Below are 18,348 nucleotides of genomic sequence, written 5' to 3'. Positions count from 1 at the left end.
GTGACACTAAATGCACACTGTTTAATTTTACATTGTACCTTCTATTTCTGTATGTGGATAAAAATAAATGATTAATATCAATAAACTGTTTTACATTTTAACACAAATATATATTTGAAATCAAATCTTTATTATTTTTTGGTAGTAACATGGTGTGGGTGGATTTCTTCCAGTCACAGGCTGTGTTACGCCCCTCCAGCCTGTGTCTTGGCATAAGAAGGAGGTGAAGCCTTCATTAATCTACATGTAATATCCCCCCCCATTGTGTTTAGCTGATTATTGGGCGTGGAGGAGGAGGAGGGAGTGGGCAGTCATTTACCACTTTGTGTACGCCCACGTGTGTGACTCTATAGTCACATGATTTGCTCAGATGTGATAGGGAGGAAAATGCTGAGCATAGAAACTCACTGAAAACTGAGCATGTGCAGAGCTGCCAACACTGCTCTGCAAAATCCCTAGCTGCATTGGGGACATGTACAGAAGGGGGAGATCAGCAGGATCAACCAGGTATTTTGCAGAACAACAGTAAACAAATCTCATAGTGACTGACTGAGTATGAACAGCATGGAATACACCATTTATTGATAGTTTTATATGATGTGGGTTTAGTGATACTTTTTAAACTGTAACAGTGATTTCTTTCTCTATGTAGATCCTCTCTGGTGACAGATACACTGTTAGGTGCTGCTGTTGCAAATTGGACTATGCACAGACCATAATACTAACCTTGGACAGAATTGTCCTTGATCTGATTGTTGTTATACCTGTTGATTGTCTGATACTTACTTCTATCAGCAAACGTGGAGTCTCGCCTGGAAAAAAAGAACGGAACAGCGACTCAGTACCTGCAGATCTGTGACAGTATCGCCACCAGCAGAGCCCTGAAACAGAAAGCCAAGAAGAGGAGGCGAGGGGACACCAGGCAATGGCAGACGGGTAACACACCCCAATCTCTTCTCATTGTATGTGGTCTTCGGGGAGGTTAGCAAATGTTTATGTGGTTTCTGGGCAATTGGTAAATCTTCATGTGGTCTTTGTGGTTATTAGGGAATGTTTATGTGGTCTCTAGGGGGAGCTGGTTAATCTTTATGTGGACTGGGGGGGTGACTTTAGGCGGGAGGAGGAGGAAGCAAAGTCAGACTGTCATAAGCTCATCGCTGTGCTGCTTCTCCTTCGCTGTCCAATCACTGGCTGGGGGTGGTTCCATGACAGCCTGGGTTCAGAGGAAGTCATACATACTAGGGGAGCACAACTGGGGGGATCCATAGTGGAGAAGGATCTGGGAGTTTTGGTAGATCATAAGCTCAATAATAACATGCAATGCCAAGCTGCGGTTTCCAAAGCGAGCAAAGTCCTTTCTTGTATTAGGAGAGGTATGGACTCCAGAGAGAGAGAGATATCATTTTGCCCCCCTGTACAAATCATTAATAAGACCTCATCTGGAATATGCAGTTCAGTTTTGGGCTCCAGTTCTCAAAAAGGATATGGGGGAACTGGAGAAAGTGCAGAGAAGGGCAACCAAACTGATAAGAGGCATGGAGGAGCTCAGCTATAAGGGAAATATTTGAGGAACTGAATTTATTCTCTCTTGAGAAGAGGAGATTAACCTCCCTGGCGGTATGATTATTCCGGATTTTAGGTGCTGAAAGCGGTACAATTATTTTGCATGGAAATTTGGCGTTTTATATTGTAGGTCTGTAAATCTTAACAATAACACACTTAAATCTGTCCAAACCAGAGTCTAGTAGATATCCCGGGTATGATAAAGTTTGAAAAACAAAAACATAAATTATAATATAATAAATAAAAATAAATAATTAAAAAAAAAAAAAAAAAAAATAGTAATAAAATAAATTTCCCCACAATTCACTATTGCTCAATTCTGCAAGTGTTCTAATTTACTATCGCTGTTTTCTAGCTGGTCTAAAGCCACTTTTGACGTAAAGGGACACTTTTTGGTTGCTATGGACAATCTCCAGTTTCCAGGCAGAAAGAACAGTGTATATCATGTAAAACTGCATGCAGGGCATTGGACAAAGCACTGGGGACAAAAGGGATGTGAAATCATTTCATACAGTACTGTAATCTGTAAGATTACAGTACTGTATGTGTTATGATTTTTACTTTTTTTAAATTTGCCGCCAGGCTCCGCCCCCGTGCGTCGCGCCGCTCGCAGGGAACGGAGCCTGGCACAGAGAGGCTTCGGAGGAGGACGGAGCCCTCGGACACTGCGGGTGACATCGCAGGATCCTGGGGACAAGGTAAGTAACGCCGCCCCAGGATCCTGCAATGCAATCCCGAGTGTGGCTCGGGGTTACCGCTAATGGGACTGAATTTTAACCCGAGCCACACTCGGGAAAACCGCCAGGGAGGCTACGGGGGTATATGATCACCATGTACAAATATATAAGGGGTCCATATAGTGAACTTGGTGTTGAGTTATTCACCTTACGGTCAACACAGAGGACATGGGGGCACTCTTTACATCTGTAGGAAAAAAGGTTTCATCTCCAAGTACGGAAAGGTTTCTTTTCTTCACAGTAAGAGCTGTGAAAATGTGGAATAGACTCCCTCCAGAGGTGGTTCTGGCCAGCTCAGTAGATTGCTTTTAAGAAAGGCCTGGATTCCTTCCTTAAATGTACAGAATATAACTGACATTTGTAGGTAAAGTTGATCCGGGAAAAATCTGATTGCCTCTCGGGGGATCAGGAAGGAATTTTTTCCCCTGCTGTAGCAAATTGGATCGTGCTTTGCTGGGGTTTTTCGCCTTCCTCTGGATCAGTTGTGGGTATAGGATTGTGTATATGGGATGTATGATATTATTATTTATTTATTTATTTTTATGCGTGAACTAGATGGACTTGTGTCTTTTTTTCAACCTGATTTAACTATGTAACTATTTGAATCATGCTGGCTGTCATTCAGCCAGAAATCTGAGGATATCTAGTGGTGGAAAAGAAGTACTGTAGGTGGCAACACCGGACTTAAGATGGACAGCAAGATGTACCAAAAACTGCTTTTTATTTTATCCATTTTATTTTTTAACCTTTTTTGTTTTTGACTGGAATCCTTCTTAAAAAAATAGCCCAGCATTTATTAAAGTAATAAATGCTGGGCTTTTGCTGCAATACTCTCCTTACATCCAGCTCTGTCCGCTGCAGAAATCCCTCTTTGCCACTAGATAGCACTCCTCTTTTGAGTTAAATGATGGCCATTGTCATTTAACCCCACATCCTGTGAGCCCAGGCTGTCGAGGGCACCCCCCCCCCAATTGGTTGGGTCATCACAGCAGCCTGGGCTCACAGTCCTACAGCACAGAATGTCCTTATGTAATCAACATTCTAGTGACCACAAATTGACCATCCAAGTGGAGGAGACAAGGAAGGACTCCACCAGTTAGAGTCTAAATTGACCTGACAAATTTCAGCTGAAATTTGAAAATCTAAATATGATTTGTGGCAATGAGGGCAATAAGCCAGTACAGACCTTTCACATTATGATGAGGTTCCTGATGACTCACAAATGCAAACTATTGTTTCTAATCTGATCGACGAGGTACACTCTGTTGTGCTTCCACAGCACTTATCAAACACAGGGCCCATGGGCCAAATTCTGGTGATTTAGTGTGGCCCTCGCACCTCTCCTGCAGCTGCGGAACCTCCGTCATCACCGCCCCCACCTTGTCTCAGCAGTGGGCATCAGAGAGGAGGACAGATCTCCTCCACCAGATCCTGCTCTTCTCCGTGCAGGCGCGCAGAGGCTTGTCTCTGTCTAACACCCTCCCTATCTCAGGAGTCGGCAGCAGAGAGGAGGACAGAACTTCTCTGTCAAGATCCTGTTCTTCTCCATGCAGGCGCGGAGAGGCTCATCTCTGCCTAAACCACCCCCCCTTCCCCATCTCCGGAGTCGACAGCAGAGAGGAGGACAGGACACCTCCGCTATAGATCCTGCGCCTCTTGGTACAGCCACAGCACCCCCTCGTCTCTGCCTCCCCTGGTCTCGGCATTTAGGAGACTCTGGCAGCTGACTCCAGCCCTCCTCTGGTTCTCCTCCAGACCCTGCACTTTCTACTTCCCAAATCTGCCCCTAGCTTCTTCCTGGTAGCAGCACAAGGTAAGGGGAGTGCACTGTGATGGTAAGGGAGGGTGGGGCTTTTGACATCTGATGTAATGGGGGGGGGTTGCTGTGAACATCATGTCATCTAGTCACCCCTATTCTAGAGCACCAACCTGCAGTACCAGGTATAGAGTCTTTTGGAAATGGACACAAGAAGGTACATCTAAGTGCAGCCAGTCAAGTGTTTATTAGTAAGAAAGTGATTAATCCTTTCACATTTAGTAGAATAAAATAAGGCATGTCATTAGTGCAAAAGCTGTCATCACAGGGACCCAAGCCAAGCAACAGCAATCCAGGGCAATGTAGGGCACAGCCGCCAACAGCAGAAAGAACTACAGTAACTCCAGAGACGATGTGACAGCGAGGGAAAGTTCCTTAAAGATGTCAGACGCAGAGGTGTGAAAAGGGCCATGGCTACGCATTTCAAGGTGGTAACGCCTCTTTGTCAAGCGACTTTTGGAGCTCATGCTAAAAAAAAATAAAAATTCCCTATATCATCTGTACTTGAAAAGTTTTTCTTTGAGGACTACTCTCCAGGCTTCCTCTTGAAGCGTTTTTCCTTTGATAGAGAATTCCTTTACAGAATGGTACCTACCTTGTATGGACCTTCCAGTTCTTCACATTAACAGAAATCTCCAGATGCTAAATCAGCCCCCATATAGTCCTTCTTTCAACCATCATGCCTCAGTTTTTTGCTAATGTCGTAGAAGGTTGGACACCTTTTTCTACATCTTCTCTAGAGGAAAATTCTATATTTTTACTGTGAATTTTTTCTCTTCCAATAAAATAGTGATACAATGCCAATATTTTCACTTTGGTAATTTTAATCAAGACTCTGGTGCAGCTGTGCATGATAGCAAATCAGCTTCTATCTTCAGCTTGTTCAGTAAGGCCCCTTTCACACTACCGTGACTTCAAAGTCACGCATTTTTGCCTCGATTTAATGGACGCCATTTTGCCGTGATTTCAGGGAATGCCTGTGTAACTCTCATTAAAGTCGGACCAAAGTAGTGCAGGGACTACTTTGAAGACGGCACGACTTGAAGTCGTACTAATATGAATGGTTGTCATTGGAAATCACGGGGAACGACTTGTCATGCGACTTTGCAGCCCCAAATCGTAGGACAAGTTGTACAAGTGTGAAAAGGGCCTTAAGCTTTGGCAATAAAAACTGTAAGCTGATTGGTTTCCATGCACAGCTGCACTCTCCAGTTTTAGTAAATAACCCCCATAGTCTCTTCGGAGCAGCTATCTGGACCAGCGTATCTTCAGCAATAGTTTTGAAGGCCATACTTGAACCCTGTTGGATGGAAGATTGCTGGGCTAGCCTGGAATGTGACTTTAATGCACTGGGCTTTGCTTGTGGCACTTTCCAGGCCTTTGTGCATTGTGGTAGCCGTGGTGTGCTTTCCAGGTCCAGAGTCGTGGCACAGTCTCTAGTAGTCCACAGAGTGGACAGTCTCTGAAGACTCACTCTGTGACTAATTCCTCTGGATACAGCAAAGACATTTTGGTATATGTAGAGTACACCAAACTCTGCGCCTGTGGATGCGCTCCTTTTATGTGGTGAAGCTGCTAAGCACCTCCTATTGTCCTCATGGGCAGTAGTACGCATAAACTTGGTGCTGTGCTTCATACACTCCATTGTGCTGACTTTCCAACTTTAAAGGAGAAGTATGGGAATCTGTTTTTTCCCATATTTATACTTACCTAGGTGGATGCAGCAATGGTCCGATGCTGCATCTGCCCTCCGGCGCCTCTTCACTGAGTACAGAGCGATTGAACATTGCTGATGGCTCGGTTCTCTCACCTCCCAGAGCAGAGAGCTGCTGCCAGCATCTCTCCTGCTCTGCTCCTTCATGCTCACTGGAGCCCTTAGCTTTGGAGCGGCGTGCAGCGCCTGTCTCAGCCTCCCAGCTGCTCTCTGAGAGGCTGGGACAGGCATCAGTCCAGGCACCTAGCAGATCCAGACTCCCAGAGTCGTGATGACGTGGTGCCTGGACTGACTCCAATGACGTCAGCAGAGAGCGGACTTAAGACCGCTCTCTGCTGAAAACGGGTCACAGGAGTGCAAAATGATGTGCTGCATCCACCTAGGTAAGTGTGATTCTAAATAAAAACAAAAAACATCAAGTGTCCATCCACTATATTTTTCTCCAAAGAAGTCCTTCAAAGTCCATACCTAGATCCCAAATTCATAATCGACTATAAATTCATCCAATAGCTTGAGGTGCTCTTGTGCTATCTCAAAGTGCTCTCTTCCAGTGCTTCATCCACCAAACAGAATAGTGGTTATGTTCACCTCCAACCCTTCACCCATAGTGGGCGCCATTTACCAGATTTGATGCTATACTATCTCCATTGTTCGCTTCCTCCTCTACCACCGCTCCCCTTCTCCCAGGCAGCAGAGTGGACAGGAGTCGTGCCACAGCAAGGAACTGAGAACCACGGCAGGGCAGACTGAATCTCATGTCAGGAGCAGCTTACTGGAAGAACAGCAGACCAGACCAGGTCTTGGTATATGGCCTTTGAGCACTGAGTTCTGCATTGTAGCCCCCTCCAAACCCTGTGTGTGGTGCTACTTAGCCACAGAGTGTTCCCTAGATCTAGAGTAGTGGCACAGCCTCTGTTATGACCCAGTCTTTGGTGTGACCCAGTCTCTGAAACCTCTCTGTCAGCGAGCTTCTGAATGGCACTTTATCTATGGCTATCCTCCGTCTATCTTCAATGCTATACATGTGAGGCTGCTCCTTCTCCACCATTCCTCCTCCTCCCCCCCTTGGAGTTGCAGTCGTTCACTAATCAATCAGGACGCTCTTCCCCCCTGTTCTCCTTGTCGGTTGACACACATATATGCCCAATCAGCTATTGGCTCACATCTGTATGGGACCCTTGTTTTTCACCAGCACTTGCACTTTATCCTAGAAGGACCGAATGTCTATTATTCATGAAGCCATCTCCTTGCTCTGGAATCCCATGAAAATTGTACAGACCCGGGTCTTCAGTGACATTAATTTGATGAGTGGGAGTGCATGAAATTTTGATGTATGTGTAATGTCTGTGGTGGCCACCAGCACACAATAGGACTTCCTTTGCCCTATTTTTTAAATATACATGGTTAGTGGATTATGTTTCTATTTAGTAAATTGACACAATAAAGTTTTTTCAGGTTCACAACAGTTTGTTCTTGAGCGGACCATCTTTTTTAGGAGGCCTCCTCTTGCCCCCTTTTCTTTTTTCTCGAGCTTCTGAATGGGACAAAGTCAACCTAATCTGTGTTCTTCGGGCACTGGACACTGCATTATGATGCCTTCTAGACCCTTAAATATTGTATTAGACTGATTTCCAGGCTGAGAGACCTGGCACAGCCTGTGGGGAGACCCGGTCTCTGCAGTCTTACTCTTTATGGAACCCTGTAGTTACTGTTTCTCCGCATTGTAACCCTAAGGATTCATGTACACGGGACGTTTTTACAACCTCTCCTGAACGATTTAACTTGACAGATAGTAACCCACGTTTAAAACGTCCGTTTTGCCTCGTTTACATGGAGCGTTTGGCGGCATTTGCGTTTAGAAGCGTTTTAAAATTATATATATATATATATATATATATGTGTGTGTGTGTGTGTGTGTGTGTGTGTGTATGTATATATATATATATATATGAAAAAAAAATTATATATACATATATATTTTTTTTTTTTTCAAAATCAATCAAAAACGCCTGTAAACAAAACGCAGCTAAGCGCGAGTTACCGCATTTAGCCGCGTTTAGCGCTTGAAATGCCTCTAAACACAGCTTCTGAACCCATTTTTTTTGCGTTTCAAAAAAAGCCTCTAAACTCAACTGCCTAGAAACGACTGTAAATGACCCTGTGTACTGATAAGATAACATAGAGGAGAGTTCAGGAGCAGTTAAAAAAAAAAATAATCTTAATCTGACCCTATGGGGCTTCTATTGTTATATTACAATCAGAATCTTCATAGCCAGCGTCTTTAGAGTCTGTATTTGGTCAGGTTCCTGATGACTCAGAAATACAAACTATTGCTTCCAATCTGATTGATGCTGCACATTCTGCTGTGCATCTAGAGTAGAGGATCAACCTACAGCACCAGGTACAGAATATTTTGGAGCTCATGCTACCGCAAAAAAAACATTCCCTACATTATCTGTACTTGGAATGTTTTTCTTTTGAGAACTGTAAATTTCCAATCCAATCATGGCTTCCTTCTGATGCATTTCTCTTTTATAGGGAATTCCTTGTCAAATGCTCCTTACCTTGTGCAGACCTTCTGGTTTTTCACCTTAATGGACATCACACTGGTTCATGAAGCCTTTACTTTTTAGTGACTTCACTGAGTTGGACTTACTATTTAAAGGATAAGTTCACCTTTTTAAAATTCCAGCTCCCCTATGTACCAGTATAGCATTGATGTTTTCCATTTGATGCTTTCCATTTATTCTACACAAACTTACCTCACTGCCTCATGGCTGTTTGAAAGCACTTCTCCATTACTTCTGCCTTACTTCCTGGACAGACTTTAGGTCATGACACAGGAAGGAGTTGACCAGCTGACCTCATTAGCACATACAATGGGGACGGAAAGTATTCAGACCCCCTTAAATTTTTTCACTCTTTGGTATATTGCAGCCATTTGCTAAAATAATTTAAGTTCATTTTTTCTCCTCATTAATGTACACACAGCGCCCCATATTGTACACACAGCACCCCATATTGTACACACAGCACCCCATATTGTACACACAGCCCCCCATATTGACAGAAAAACACAGATTTGTTCACATTGTTGCAGATTTATTAAAAAAGAAAAACTGAAATATCACATGGTCCTAAGTATTCAGAACCTTTGCTGTGACACTCATATATTTAACTCAGGTGCTGTCCATTTCTTCTGATCATCCTTGAGATGGTTCTACACCTTCATTTGAGTCTAGCTGTGTTTGATTATACTGATTGGACTTGATTAGGAAAGCCACACATCTGTCTATATAAGACCTTACAGCTCACAGTGCATGTCAGAGCAAATGAGAATCATGAGGTCAAAGGAACTGCCTGAAGAGCTCAGAGACAGAATTGTGGCAAGGCACAGATCTGGCCAAGGTTACAAAAAAATTCTGCTGCACTTAAGGTTCCTAAGAGCACAGTGGCCTCCATAATCCTTAAATGGAAGACATTTGGGACGACCAGAACCCTTCCTAGAGCTGGCCGTCCGGCCAAACTGAGCTATCGGGGGAGAAGAGTACAATGTATATGTAAAGCGCTGCGTAAATTGACGGCGCTATATAAGTACCTGAAATAAATAAATAAAATAAAAGAGTCCACCAACGTTTACCATCCAACCTGACAGAACTGGAGAGGATCTGCAAGGAGGAATGGCAGAGGATCCCCAAATCCAGGTGTCAAAAACTTGTTGCATCTTTCCCAAAAAGACTCATGGCTGTATTAGATCAAAAGGGGCTTCTACTAAATACTGAGCAAAGGGTCTGAATAATTAGGACCATGTGATATTTCAGTTTTTCTTTTTTAATAAATCTGCAAAAATGTCAACAATTCTGTGTTTTTCTGTCAATATGGGGTGCTGTGTGTACATTAATGAGGGAACAAATGAACTTAAATGATTTTAGCAAATGGCTGCAATATAACAAAGAGTGAAAATTTTAAGGGGGTCTGAATACTTTCCCACCCCACCGTACCCTGCATCATCTATCCTCTGACTGGTCAACTCCTTCCTGTGTCATGACCTATAGTCCAGGAAGTAAGGCAGAAGTAATGGAGCAGTGTTTTCCAACAGACATGAGGACAGGGAGATAAGTGTGTGTAGAATGAATGGAAATTTTATTTTTGCAAAATAAGTACATTAATGCTATATTGGTACATAGGGGAGCTGGATTAAAAAAAAGGTGAACTTGGCCTTTAGGTCTGAAATAGATTTTACTGGAATACTCTCCATCCTCTCATGGTGATGTTGTTACTTTGTGAAACCATGATTCAGTCCAAAAAGGACTGTTCTAGCACAGGGCAAGATCCTTGAGTCTTGGTACTTCTTCAGAAAATGTATGAAGTGCTCTCCTTTAGTTGTGATAGTCTCTCTTAGAGGCATCTAAGTTGGGGTTTCAGAGGGCAGTTTTGTCTTTTCGTATGGAACATAGAAAATGATGAGATATAACTATCACAGTCTTCATTGACTATTTCTCTACTAATTTGAAGGAGTTCAGAGTCTGGCTCCTGCTTTTGCTACAAATATTAAAACCACAAGTCTTCTTCAGAACTTCACCCCCACTATATTTAGTATTTTATTTTTCTTTGAGTCTCAAGGATACTTCCTGCCTATTGGTTTGGTTTTTCAGCATTATTTCTATTGCTTCCTCTCTAGACCCTAACTCATTTACTAACTCATTTTGAGTTTTTTTACGCTATACTCTCAATTGTTTTTTGGATTCCTCATTCCTTGAAACCTCTGCTTCCTATGATGGCAGGAGTCTATATTGTGCAAAACTAACCATCTTTTTATTTCCACTCCTTTCAAAGAAGCCTACGAGGTCCTAGATCAGCCTTTCTCAACCTTTTCAACACAGAGGGACCTTTGAAATACCTTTCCAGTCTCAGGGATACCCTGCTAAAAATGACTATATCTACAACTCATACATTAGTGTGATGGTCAGCAGGAACAATTCTCGTTACACTTGTGGTCATTGGGAATAATTACCCCCTTACAGCTAGCTAAAAAGATCAGTGTTGTCACTCAAGGAACCCCTAGCAACCTTTGGAGGAACCCTAGGGTTCAATGGAACCCTTGTTGAGAAACCCTATTCTAGATGATTGTATCTGTTAGAGTTTAGGTAGAGACGAGCCTCTTCATGGTTGCGCAGGATCTGGCAGTTCTGTCCTCTCTGCTGCTGGCTGCTGAGACAAGGTGGGGGCAGGGATGAGGTGCCGCAGATGCAGGAGAGGTGCGAGGGCCATAGGAAATGGCCTGGTGGGCCGGATTTGGCTCATGGGCCTTGTGTTTGACATATATATATATATATAGTAGGTAAAGGCACTAGGTAAATTGTCTATATACTGTAATTGAAAGAATTGAAACCTGAAGCTTATTTTTTTTTTTTTACTTTAGTGACATTTTAATCTTCTCTCCATTTTACACAGCTGTCATCATCGGCCCCGATGGCCAGCCACTGACCGTGTACCCGTGTCACATCTGTGGTAAGAAGTTTAAATCCCGGGGGTTCCTGAAAAGGCACATGAAGAATCACCCCGACCACCTTATAAAGAAGAAGTACCAGTGTACGGACTGCGATTTCACCACCAACAAGAAAGTCAGTTTCCACAACCACCTGGAGAGCCACAAGCTAACCAGCAAAACAGAAAAGCCTCACGAGTTCACGGAGTACACGCGCCGCTACCGCGAGGCAAGCCCGCTCAGCTCCAACAAACTCATCCTGAGGGACACAGAGCCTAGACTGCACAAGTGCAAATACTGCGACTACGAGACAGCCGAGCAGGGGCTCCTCAACCGCCATCTGCTGGCCGTACACAGCAAGAACTTCCCACACGTGTGCGTCGAGTGCGGAAAGGGCTTCAGACACCCCTCCGAGCTGAAGAAGCACCTTAGGACCCACACGGGAGAAAAGCCTTACGCGTGCCATTTCTGCGAGTTCCGTTGCGCCGACCAGTCGAACCTAAAGACGCACATTAAAAGCCGCCACGGCACGGACTTACCGTTCAAGTGCGAGCAATGCCCCCAGGCGTTCAGCGACGAGAAGGACCTTCTGCGCCACGCCGAGCTCTTTCAGGGCCACAAAACCCACCAGTGCCCCCACTGCGACCACAAGAGCACCAACTCCAGCGACCTGAAACGCCACGTCATTTCTGTCCACACCAAGGATTTCCCCCACAAGTGCGATGTGTGCGACAAAGGCTTCCACCGCCCCTCCGAACTCAAGAAACACAGCGAGACGCACCAAGGCAAAAAGGTCCATCACTGCCGCCACTGCGACTTCAAAACCCCCGACCCGTTCATTCTGAGTGGCCACATCCTGTCTGTCCACACGAAAGACTTGCCCTTCAAGTGCAAAAAATGCAAACGCGGCTTCCGGCTGCAACCAGAGCTCAAAAAGCACATGAAGACGCACAGCGGCAAAAAGGTCTACCAGTGCCAGTACTGCGAGTACAGCACGACGGACGCGTCCGGCTTCAAACGCCACGTCATCTCCATACACACCAAGGACTACCCGCACCGCTGCGAATTTTGCAAAAAGGGATTTCGACGGCCGTCTGAAAAAAATCAGCATATAATGCGCCATCACAAAGAGGTCCTTTTGTAATTGTGTTTTGTGTGTGTGGGGTCGGGGGGGTGGGGGGGACGAGGAGAACGCTGCTCCGACGCACTTCATGCATGATAGAAAATGTAGCACTTTTTGTATGAAGGAATGGAGGGTACATGTAACGCCCCCCTTACTTGAGGCCATTGCACCTTTGCCAAATGCCGAAGAGGGCAACATAGAGGACTGCAGTCTCCTCAACATACAGCACTCAGAGAGGCCTCACAGAAAGCCGCAGTCACTTTTCTTTGATGTCTTTGGGACAGTGGCAGAACTACCAGGGTCACAAAGGTTGCACTTGCAACTGAGCCCTGGCATTCCGCCACCTTGGGGGGGGGGGGGGCCCAAGATGGCAGGAAGGGGGCCAGCTGCGGAACATGTGAAGGGGTCCTGCAGCAGGACCATAATAAAGGACCCCCGGGATCAGGGGGAAGGGCCTTGGGCTTGGATGGGAAGAGTCCTGGGGAAGCCGTTCATGGTTTCTTGCACTGGGGCCCTGAGGGTTCTAGTTACGCCTCTGCTTTGGGATCAGTTTTAAGCCGATGTGTGTAGAGAACCTACAGTATTGACGATGGCCGCGCATATCGATGTGATCGTTCAGTCGATGCAAATAAGCTGATCAAATCGATAAACTGCAAACCAGATACCCATTCTGCGATCAATTTGGAGAGCTGTCAGCTCTGCCCGGAGTAATTGGTCGATTGCTTCTGATAGCTCTATGGGGCCTGCGTCAACGGGCTTTTGTTTCCATTTGTATACTTTAGAAGTATAGGCTCTCCTTTACCCCCCAGTATGCCTTTCAAAAAATACTGTCTAGTTCTCTCCAGTCCTGTAACGGTTATAATTCCTTTTAGAAGTCAATGGTACCTCAGCATTCTTTCGGCAACATGGATTGAGCCCCAGCCACATCTCAGCACCTTCCCCTTTTATTTGGAAGCTCCACAAGCCGGTTAGTAACGCAAGCCTCAGTTGCACTCTGGGCAACATACTCAGCCCAAGGTCACTTCCTTTAAAGTGGTTGTAAACCTCAGACATGAAATATGAACAAAGCATATCCCTTTATAGTGTGTACTTGTCTCAGTCCAGAGCACTAAGTGTAATTTCTGTCTGTGCACAGGAGCGGCAGTACACGAGTAACAACTCTAGAGAAAAAGAGTACCTATATAATAATGGAAACATTTAGAAACCAAAATGTCAAAATCAATATGCTTTATTCATTTTTCTTTTTAGAGGTTTACAACCACTTTAACCAATCCTCGCTGTCAGTTCAGATAGTGAGCGAACGAACACTTTTATTAATGAAAAGCGAACTGCACTCACATAAAACCGGGTATAACAGGCACAACAGTAAGACAATCCCCACTGCTGGTACTTTCATCTCCCACCTGTAGTTAGTAAAGGATTACTTGTCTCTGCCCCTTGATAACGCCAAATGCCAGACTCCCTCAGTCCCAATGCGTTTCAAAGCTTTCTTCATCAGGGGGGTTTTGTATTTCCATAAAAGTCTATGGGAAGCAGATCAGAAGGGGGGGTCAACTGCAGGTCAAGTGCACCCGTCAGTGAAAGTCAGGCTATCTGCCCAAAGCCCGTTGACACCGGTCCTAATAAATATCTGTGTACCGGAGAATGGATCATAATACAGATTGATTCTACAATTGGTTACTTTTATGACTGATTGATCGTATTTTTTATTAATATTTTAAGTCAACTACAAGCCTGGAACAATACTGTGTTGCAGCGTTTGATGGTTGACTGTGATCGGATGTAGCTAGAACGATCCGAAACAGCGACATGTGCGGCCATCTTTATAGAGCTCTCCCGTCCTCTGTGCCGTCTTGTGCTGCCCGCTGCCTCACAGAAGGCGACAGGCGGCCATATAAATATTATGTTTTGATCGATCGATCTTTTCACTTTTGTTTGCACTTTGTTGTTTTGGCCCTTGGGTGGCGAAGGGTTAAGGACCAATGTCACATCATGACCGTTTTTACTTTTTTGATGTAAAACAGCGAAGCAATCAACTTTGTAAATGCTCTATATTACTGTATTGGTTGCATATATAGGCTTCCCCATTAGTAATACCGATAGGGGGGACAGGCAGTACAACCGGTCCTGTTGTAGTGGGCCCAGGCCTCATCAGCCAAACAGGGGTGTGCCCAGAGCAGCTTTATTGTTTCTGCCTAAATTAATAAATAGATTTTTGCTAGACCACACCCCCACGCCTACTCGCTTACCAGGGCTTAAATTACAATTCCCTGGGGCCCCATCACATCAACAGAGGAGCCCAGGAGGTGGGAGCAGAGGAGGGACTTTTTTTTTGGGGGGGGGGGGGGGGGGGCATAGGCACACCACAACTGAGGGGGTAGAGGCAGGGTTGGGGGGACCCTTTCAGGAAGGCTGTACGGGGGGACCATGATTTCTAACAGCAGCCCTGGGCAACATTCATGTACTGGGGCCCAATTGGGTCAGCAGTAGGGCCGGGTCTGTCAGGTAGACTGTATAGAGCCCTCCATTATTTGTAATGGTGGCCCTGCATAGCTATACTGGGGTTTTATAAGCAGGACTTGTCATTACTGAGCATTGCCAGCAGAAGGGGGCAGGAAGGGAAGGCAGTAAGCATAGCACTGAGCAATGTTGGCTGTTTCCATGCCGAGTTGAAGTGCTCATCTCAATCATATTGGAAGCAGGTGAGGAATCATGGAGGTAGGGGAGTGCTGTGTAGTAGTATGGACGGAGGGGGGTGCATTGGTCAGTAAAGGGGGGGCAGAGGGTGAGAGAAGGTGGGCGGACCGGCTCACCCAGCTCACATCTCCCCTGTCCTAATGGTGGTAATAGATGTTGTACACCAATATACTTAGGGCTGAATTCTAGGGGAATGGCTGAATAAGCAGCTGAAATACATAGATGTAAAATAAATTGCATGCCGAAAAATTTGAAATTCTGTTCAGCCAGTTTGGTGATCCTGCTAGGCAGTTCAGCCAGGTCCTTGTACTCCAGTACAGTAATCAGAGAGCATGTCTTTGGTCTGTGGTTTAGACAGTGAAGGAGTCTCGGTATACTGGTAAACTCAGCACTGTGCACAGGAGCGGCAGAACATTGGTAAGCTCAGCACTATGCACAGGAATGGCAGTACACTAGTGAACTCAGCACTGTGCACAGAAATGGCAGTACATTGGTAAGCTCACTTCTGTGCACAGGAATGGCAGTACATTGGTAAGCTCAGCACTGTGCACAGGAGGCACAGTACACTGCTATGCTCAGCACTGTGCACAGGAGCTGCAGTACACTGGTAAGCTCAGCACTGTGCACAGGTGGGACAGTACATTGCTAAGCTCAGCACTGTGCACAGGAGGCACAGTACACTGCTATGCTCAGCACTGTGCATAGGAGCTGCAGTACACTGGTAAGCTCAGCACTGTGCACAGGAGGGACAGTACACTGGTAAGCTTAGCACTGTGCACAGGAGGCACAGTACACTGCTAAGCTCAGCACTGTGCACAGGAGGCACAGTACACTGCTATGCTCAGCACTGTGCACAGGAGCTGCAGTACACTGGTAAGCTCAGCACTGTGCACAGGAGGCACAGTACACTGCTAAGCTCATCACTGTGCACAGGGGCTGCAATACACTGGTAATCTCAGCACTGTGCACAGGAGTGGCAGTACACTGGTAATCTCAGCACTGAGCACAGTAGTGGCAGTACACTGGTAATCTCAGCACTGTGCACAGGAGCGGCAGTACACTGGTAAGCTCAGCACTGTGCACAGGAGCGGCAGTACACGGCTAAGCTCAGCACTGTGCACAGGAGCGGCAGTACACTGGTAAGCTCAGCACTGTGCACAGGAACGGCAGTACACTGCTAAGCTCAGCACTGTGCACAGGAGCAGCAGTACACCGGTAAGCTCAGCACTGTGCACAGGAGCAGCAGTACACCGGTAAGCTCAGCACTGTGCACAGGAGCGGCAGTACACTGCTAAGCTCAGCACTGTGCACAGGAGCGGCAGTACACTGCTAAGCTCAGCACTGTGCACAGGAACGGCAGTACACTGCTAAGCTCAGCACTGTGCACAGGAACGGCAGTACACTGCTAAGCTCAGCACTGTGCACAGGAGCGGCAGTACACTGCTAAGCTCAGCACGTTGCACAGCAATAGCTCTAATTGGTCCATTGTGTTGGCCCCACCTGCTTCCAGTGTGCATACTGCTGTGCAGGGATATCAAGACAGATGCAGGTACTTCTAACATCTGTATTTAAAAATACATTTCATGTGATTTTTTTTTTTTTTTTACATAACCTATACCTGATTTTTTTTTTTTTTTTTGTTAGTTTGAACTAATATAGATAACCTCTATACAAAGGCATATATAGTATTAACAAAGTTGATTGTTTCACTGTCCAGCCTTACTGTTTGATTTTGTCTGAAAGGCAAAATTAAACTTTAACAATTTGTTGCCAACTGACTTTACTGCCAACTTGATCAGTATAGGACTGAGATACTCAACCAGGAGCCTATAGATTTTGTGGAACTACAAGTCCCAGCATGCTTTGCATTTCTCTGGCTATCCCGGAGTTAGCAGTCTCAGCCGTAGAAAGCTCTGAAGAAGTTTAAAGTTTAAAAAAATTAACATATTACGGTCTAAAATTACTATTTTTCTGTGTTTTTAAATTGAATATGATTGATCCTGGCAGCTTGGCAAAATCTAGTTTGCACTTTTATAGATTATCCTCAAAATTTATTTTCACTTTAAAATGTAGCGATTATTTTTTATCACCCAAGCTGAGTATTTTGTTATATTCCATGAGGGGTCCGGAGACGGAGCTTTCCTGTTTTTATTTTTTAACTTCCTGATATCGCAACTTTTGTTTGGACCTTTTATGTCCCCGGAATCATTAATGGATGAAGCGAAAAAGTGACTATTTTGCTGATCTTCATAAGTAGGCTCCTAAGTCCCCCCCGGACCCTAAACACAAAGGCGTTGTTTTATCTCGGCAAACATTTATGGTGCATTGCAAGCTTAGAGCAGCTTTCCTAAAGAAGTATCTTCTTTATGTACAAGATCGTTGTGGAATCCCCCGGGGAGGGGGATAAAGTGCTCATAGGAACACCCATAAATTGGGCTTTAGCTTGCGGTGGAGCTGACAGACAGCAGATACAGAAAAAAGGTGCTTATATTGCGCAATACAGGCATAGATCAATGAAAAGGTTACTGTTCCTCACCTCCTCCACACGGTATAGTTGGTGTTCAATGACACTCATTACTCTATGTATATATCTTTCCACTCTTGCTCAACTCTACGATTAAGCCCAGCCTTGTGGGTGAAACGCATCCAGAGTACTCTGTCCCAGGCAGGGATCTCTGTGTGTTTGTCCAGATCAGGAAAGCTGTCCGCATTAGGCAATCTTATGGAGTGCAGTCTTCCTTTCTTCTTTGGAATTGTGTGGGGTGTAGGATGAGTCCCTGCTGGCATGCAGCACCCGGCCTTTCAGAAGGGTGACTCAATCTAAGACTCAGGAGCATTGCACTCCATAGAAAGTTTCCCAAACGAATAAGGAAAGTCAGCTCACGGTCACATATTCTCTATGCCTCATTTACTAAATCTTAAGCTTACATTCAAAGCTTGACAGAGAACTAACGCGTTTCGCCTGATGTGGTCTTACTGCCAGCTATCTAACAAAAATGAATTTGTTCTTTCCAACATGGATGTAAAGGATATATTTCTAAATTTGATGATTGTCTGTTTAACCTATCAATGGTTTTTATTGGGTAAAGTTGTGTATGAGTAAACCTGTCCTTTTTTTATTGTTTAGGCCAAGGGTTTTTTAATGTGATTTTAGAGTAGTTACCAGATGGCTATGAATAAGTCGATGTCAGCCGAAACACGTTAGTGTCT

The 18,348-nt window shown here is 45.0% G+C and overlaps 1 protein-coding gene across 1 annotated transcript in view; it reads left to right on the top strand.

Moving 5' to 3' along the window:
• The window catches only part of ZNF711 (zinc finger protein 711), a 43,608-nt gene extending 28,859 nt beyond the window's left edge, over positions 1-14,749 (top strand). Inside the window, exons 7-8 of the mRNA XM_073598128.1 lie at positions 796-936; positions 11,285-14,749. Of these exons, the coding sequence (XP_073454229.1) occupies positions 796-936; positions 11,285-12,462 (1,319 nt within the window). The 3' untranslated portion in view covers positions 12,463-14,749. The remainder of the gene's footprint in view (positions 1-795; positions 937-11,284) is intronic.
• Positions 14,750-18,348: the final 3,599 nt, after the last annotated feature.

This window comes from Aquarana catesbeiana, linkage group LG09, assembly GCF_042186555.1.
Source record: "Aquarana catesbeiana isolate 2022-GZ linkage group LG09, ASM4218655v1, whole genome shotgun sequence".
Classification (NCBI taxonomy): Eukaryota; Metazoa; Chordata; class Amphibia; order Anura; family Ranidae; genus Aquarana; species Aquarana catesbeiana.
This window is presented reverse-complemented; position numbering and strand designations above follow the sequence as displayed.